The 5782-nt window shown below is 42.8% G+C and overlaps 1 protein-coding gene across 1 annotated transcript; it reads right to left on the bottom strand.

Annotated features, from left to right (window-relative positions):
* Nucleotides 1–271: 271 nt before the first annotated feature.
* Nucleotides 272–5371, bottom strand: MBL2 (mannose binding lectin 2). The gene is made up of 6 exons (XM_080642052.1): nucleotides 5244–5371; nucleotides 4780–4868; nucleotides 3990–4182; nucleotides 3192–3308; nucleotides 1805–1873; nucleotides 272–1023 (listed from the first exon to the last, which is right to left on the bottom strand). Exons 2-6 carry the CDS (start codon nucleotides 4789–4791, stop codon nucleotides 650–652), a joined length of 765 nt encoding a protein of 254 aa, XP_080498178.1. The 5' UTR covers nucleotides 4792–4868; nucleotides 5244–5371; the 3' UTR covers nucleotides 272–649.
* Nucleotides 5372–5782: the final 411 nt, after the last annotated feature.

Below are 5782 nucleotides of genomic sequence, written 5' to 3' on the forward strand. Positions count from 1 at the left end.
AATATCAACTAGGAGAGGTGATAAAGGGGCATCTAGGATGCTAGAAATGCCCTGTATCTTGATCTAGTGGAATTCACTTATTAGTTAACTTGAAATCTATGTTCTTTACATAGTTGAGTATCTCATTAAAAAGAAAAGAAAATATAGTTCAGAAAAAAGCAACAAAATAGAGCCTCTTAATACCTGAAAATAGCCAAAAAGCTATGGAGTTAGGCTGGGGATGTCATTAATGGAGCCCTCTACCCAAAGAGAAGGGGAGGCTCAATGGGTCACAGGTGTTTATAGTAGGGTATTTTATTTTTATACCTTAGCAAGTTAACACCACTCAATATAAAATGCATAATATAGGGTCTGATTCATAGTAAACATTAAAAATATCAGTACTTCTATTGCTGCTATTTACTATTACTGTTACAATTTTGTTGTTGTTATTAGTGATTGAGTTTGAATCAGAAACTCTCACTGTACCCCTGACAGTTTCTTCTCACTTCCACATCCCATCCTTCAGTCCATTCTTATTTTCTCCAATTCCCCACAAAGGGTAACATCAGTACTGGGTATGGAAGAATTGGCGTAGTTTTGTCTTTTAAAGCAGACTGTGGGCCTGAGATGAGGTCCAGGGACAGAAGGGCCTGAGGGACGGGCTTCCTCAGACAGGGAACTCGCAAACTGCCAAAAGGGAAGCTGAGCAGGTGATGTCATTCCATTTGCCATCAGGCAGGATCATCACACAATGTTCCTCAGAGTAGCCATTGTTGGGCTCATTAGCATTCCAGTTTTGGTAGGTCACAGGCCTTCCTGTCAGATCCACAAAATGACCTTCTTTCTCCATATCTGTGATGCCCAGGAAGGCATCTCCTTTGGTTACATACAGGATGGCCTTGTTCTCTTCTGCATTCATGGGGATAGCCATGGAGGCCTGGAAATGGGTGCACAGCGCCTTCACTCTGTCAAAGGTCATCTTTTGACCATTGGTCAAGAAGAACTTCTTTCCAACTTGTTTGCCCAGAGCGAAGGCCAGCCCTGAAATAGGAAAAATGGGGATGATACTGGCTTATCTTTAAGGCAGTTTTCTGGATAAAGGCTTCTAGAGGAGAATTGTCATATGAAATACAGTATGTCCAGTTAAATTTGAATTTCAGATAAACAATGAATTTTTTTTATTATAAGTATATTCCCACAAAATTTTGAGGACATACTTATCCTGAAAAATATTAGTTATTTTTTATCTGAAATTTAAATTTAAGTAGGTGTCCTGTTCTTTCATTTGTTAAATCTGGCAAACCTAACTTGAAAACAGACTGGCCTTTGTCCTTTTGGATAAGAGTTCTAGAACATATGTAATTGGTAATTCTGTATTTTACCCCAGTATTCTCACTTGAGAAGAAAGAAAAATGTCTGTGAATATTTGCTTCAGGTCAGCAGGGCACAAATGGAGCAGGTTAGGCCCCATTGTCAGGTCTCAACACCAGCATAACAAAGAGAAAGAGGCTTAGGTCCCATTTTCAGTGACACATACACACACAGATAGTAGAAAGTATAGGACGGGGGGAGCCGGGGGGAGTGTCTCTGGAGTCAGACTGGCTTCAATTTATAAACTACCTCTGACACTTACTAGCTCTGTGCCTTTGAGCAAGTTATGCGATTTCTCTTTGCCTCCATTTCTACTAAAAGTTTAGAAGGATTTCATAAGATCAGATCCTGAGGAACACTTATGCGGGTACTAGAAAATTACATGTATTTAACAAATACCGTGCACCTTCCTAAACTGAAAGCTGCCTGAAACGTGAGAGAGAAGGCTTACATTTTTTGACACGATCCAGTTCTGAGCGCAGAGCTTCTCTTTCTAAAACAGCCGGGCCATCATCACACTCTAGAAAATGTAAACAAAGTGAAAGAACATTGTTGGGAAGGGATTTCAGAGCTATAACTGGGTAGGGTATTTTTTTCAAAATTAAAAAAATTATTTTCTTATACATTAATATTTGCTTTTTGAAGGAAAATAAAAATATTAAGAAGAAGTGAGGTAAAAAAGTACCTGTATTGCCATCCCGCCCAAAACAATACTCATCATCTATTGAAAGTATTTAGACACTTTACGCACATGCACACATACATGAACACATATGCACTCCCTGATAACCTAGCATGATAGCACTCCATACGCCAAGCTATTCACTAATTTTTTTCAGATAAATAACTCCATTATGAATAAAAAATAAATCTCTTTGAGAATTATTATGTGCTGGTGAATCTAAAAAGATTACAGGTTTTTGTCTTTAGGAAGGTTTTTTTTTTATTGCTTTTATTGTTTTGTTTTTGTTTTTTCTCAGAGTTTGTTCAGTAAACCAAGATTTCTGTGAATTGCACGTTATTTAAGTGGGGAGGGCATAAGGCAGGCCGTGTGTCAAAGATGGCAAAAATGGCCTCCATATGGTACAGCTTGTCTGCTTAAGAAATGGAGTCTATTTCCCCATTCCTTGAACCCGGCTGGCCCTGTGACTTGCTTTGACAATAGAATGTGACAGAAGCAATAATGTACATGTTCTAAGCCTTCAGAAGGCCTTAAAGCTTCTACTCTTTCTGCTGTTGGGTATTTTGTAATCACCTCTATGTGAACAAGCCGGGCTAGATTATTGGAGGATGAAAGACCTGTAGGTCAATTACCCTCATCACTCCAGCTGACAACTAAACAACAGGCAGACATATAAGTGAGACCATTGGTCATCACTAGACCACAGACACTGAGATTAGCAGAAAAAGCATTTGGCAGATCCACAGAATTGTGATTTAAATAAATGGTTGTGTTTTTTGTTTGTTTCTCATGAAGTAAAAGATAACTGACATACCATGTGTATACTGCTGTTGTGAAAATAGACATAATAAGCCCAACACATAGGTAGTCTATTTTCTCCCTTTTAGAACAGAGCCTCACATTGTGGTAGCTAAAGGAAATCCAGGGCCCAGCTCCTTCAGGGAGGCCTGGTGAAGGAGTGGCTCTGAAGGATCTGTAAGTCTGTACTCAGAAATCCCCCTAGGCTCTAAGTAAGGGCTGAGTGTGCTGGGTCAGGAAGCAGAGTTGGGCATCTTTCCATGAAGCAGCAGAAGTGGCATCTCCCAACTGGTACTCCAAATCCCAGGACCCTGGGACTAGGCCGTCAGCCTAGACCTGGTTGAGGTTAGGTTCTTACCTGGACATATTCCAGCGTCTCCTTTTTGGCCCACACTTCCTGGTAGCCCAGGGAGTCCTGGATTTCCTTGTGGCCCCAACTTTCCAGGGGGACCTTGAATGCCTCTGAGCCCTTGGCCTATGGGAAGAAGGAAACAAAAATTAGTGTCTCTGTGTTTGCTCTATTTCTCCCAGAGTTTGATGCTTAATCTTTTCCCAGGAGAACAGAGACATTAATCCAGGACCAGCTTTCTAAATCACTACTTCCACTGACCCAGAGAAGAAAATCTTCCCAGGTCCCTCAGGATGGCCTGCCATGAGGGCCACTCCCTGAGCAAGCAGGACAACCACATATCACCAACTCCTATGTGGAAGTCTGTGATGCCAGAGTCAGAGCTGTATTTGTTTTGAACTATACACTGAGTGGCCAGATTATTATGATCTCTGAATGCATAATAATCTGGCCACTCAGTGTATATCATATATAATAAAAAGCTAATATGCAAATTGTCCCCTTGACCAGGAGTTCAACCAGCAGGCAGGCCAGCCAACCGCCCATGTCCCCTGCCCCTGGCCAGGCTGGCCGGACCCCACCCATGCACGAATTCATGCACCGGGCCTCTAATACACACACACACACACACACACACACTGAGTGGCCAGATTATTATGTGTTCAGAGATCATAATAATCTGGCCACTCAGTGTAATATGTAGTTGAGAGAAATACAACCTATATGAATCAGACATTGCTCTTATATCCCCAGGCAGTTTTGTCTGGCAGGTAAAGATTCACAGAGAAAGAACAGCCCAAGCTCTACCTGGTTCTCCTTTTTCTCCCTTGGGGCCATCACGCCCATCTCTGCCTGGCAAGCCGTTGATGCCTGGAGAAGCACAGGTGATCACAGGGCAGGTCTTTCGAAGGTTCTCATCAGGTTCTATTTCTGAATAAGATGTTGTCACCACACTCAGAAGAAGGAGAGAGAGCGATGGAAACAGAGACATGGTCCTCACCTTGGTGTGTGGAAAGACAAGGAAGATTATCTCATGGTGTTCAGTTAATCAACATGTATTTATCAAACATTCCCTCTGTCCTATAATCTGTACTGGGCAGAGATGATGTAGAGATGGATGGCCCACCCATTGCTACCTCCAGACTGGGGATGTGGAAAAGTAAATCTTCCTTCGGATATTGTATGATTAGTACTTTAACATGGGTAGGAATAACACGCAGTGAGGTCCCTAGGAGGGGTCCCAAATGGCCCAGGCCTCTGGTTTTATCATTAGAAGACTGTGCGTATGTTCCCCATATCCTTTATGAGACCCACTTCCAGCACACTTATTGGCTTAAGGGGTGGAAGTGAATGGAGACCCAAGAATCTGTAGGAGCTCCCGCTCACCCCACTTCTCCCATTTGGGCCCATCTGCCACCTGCATCCCATCCTCATATCTAGGCAGACCATTGCCCTTCAGGGCCAGTTAACCAACACTGACTTAATGGCAGGCACTAAACTGTAGACTGGTAATCCAGAGAGGAATAGTCACTAACTCAGAATTAACTTGCGTTTGCTTCCTTGGGAAGTTTTATTTCCTGCTGCAGGAGAGACTTACCAGGGGTAGCATTTTGGAAATGTCTCACTCTCTTGTCCCTTGCAGGGTGCCAGATTCCTCTCTAGCTCCTGGCAGAAATGTCCCGTGTTCTGTGAATAAAAAACACTGGCAATTACTACCTCCCTTGACTCCCCTTCCTATTTTTTAATCTTAACATTTCATCTGCCCTTCAATGCTCTCTTTCAAAACTGTCATTTCCCAGGAAACCTCAACATACTAGCTTTGTGATCCTATTTCTTTATGGCTTTCTCTGGAAAAGAAGGCAGTGTCATTTCTGCAAATGGTCAGGTAAATCCAGAAAGCCACAGGTGCCCGGCAAAAGCAAAGAAAGAGACATCCCTGCATGATTTCTGCTGGCCATCTCCCCATTCCACCCCTCAGAAACCTTCCCATAGGCCTCCAAGGTCAAGTCAAGTCCCTAGACAGATCCAGGACCATAGACCCATTCAGCAGAAAGGACTTACTGGGGCTTGTGCAGAGCAGGGATGCAAAGATGAGGAAGACGGCCCTCCAGCTGGGGCTCTGGTAGATGTCTCAGGGTAAGGAAGGAGGCTGGACTGGGCAACTGCAGGGCCCAATCAGCCTTGTGAACTGAGACTCACAGGCTGGCCTGGCCTTCAACCTCAGATTAATAAACAACTCTTCTTGGGACTCTACTAAACTCCTAGCATTGCCCAGGGGGTTCTGGCACAAAGTTCAGCAGCTGTTTGCTTTATTACTGCACACATCATCCTTCAAATTTCCATCTATTATTTATTGTGGTAAAATACACATAACATCATATTTGCCATTGTGACCATTATTAGGTGATAATTCAGCAGCATTAAGTACATTTACATTGTTGTACAATCATCCCCACTAATCATCTCCAGAACTTTTTCATCATCCCTGACCAAAAGTCCATACTCATTGAACAATAATTTCCACTCCCCACTCCCACCCCTCAGTAACCCCTGATTACTACTGTTCTACTTTTTGTCTCTGTGAATTTGTCTATTCTAGG

This window comes from Plecotus auritus, assembly GCF_963455305.1.
Source record: "Plecotus auritus genome assembly, chromosome: 9".
NCBI classification, from domain to species: domain Eukaryota; kingdom Metazoa; phylum Chordata; class Mammalia; order Chiroptera; family Vespertilionidae; genus Plecotus; species Plecotus auritus.

Excerpts from the sequence above, each read along its gene's own strand:
- MBL2 (XM_080642052.1), bottom strand. Across the intron at positions 3,309-3,989 it reads GGGAGAAAAAGGAGAACCAG|GCCAAGGGCTCAGAGGCATT; the intron begins GTAGAGCTTGGG and ends TTCTTCCCATAG. Across the intron at positions 1,024-1,804 it reads ACTGGATCGTGTCAAAAAAT|GGCTGGCCTTCGCTCTGGGC; the intron begins GTAAGCCTTCTC and ends TTCCTATTTCAG.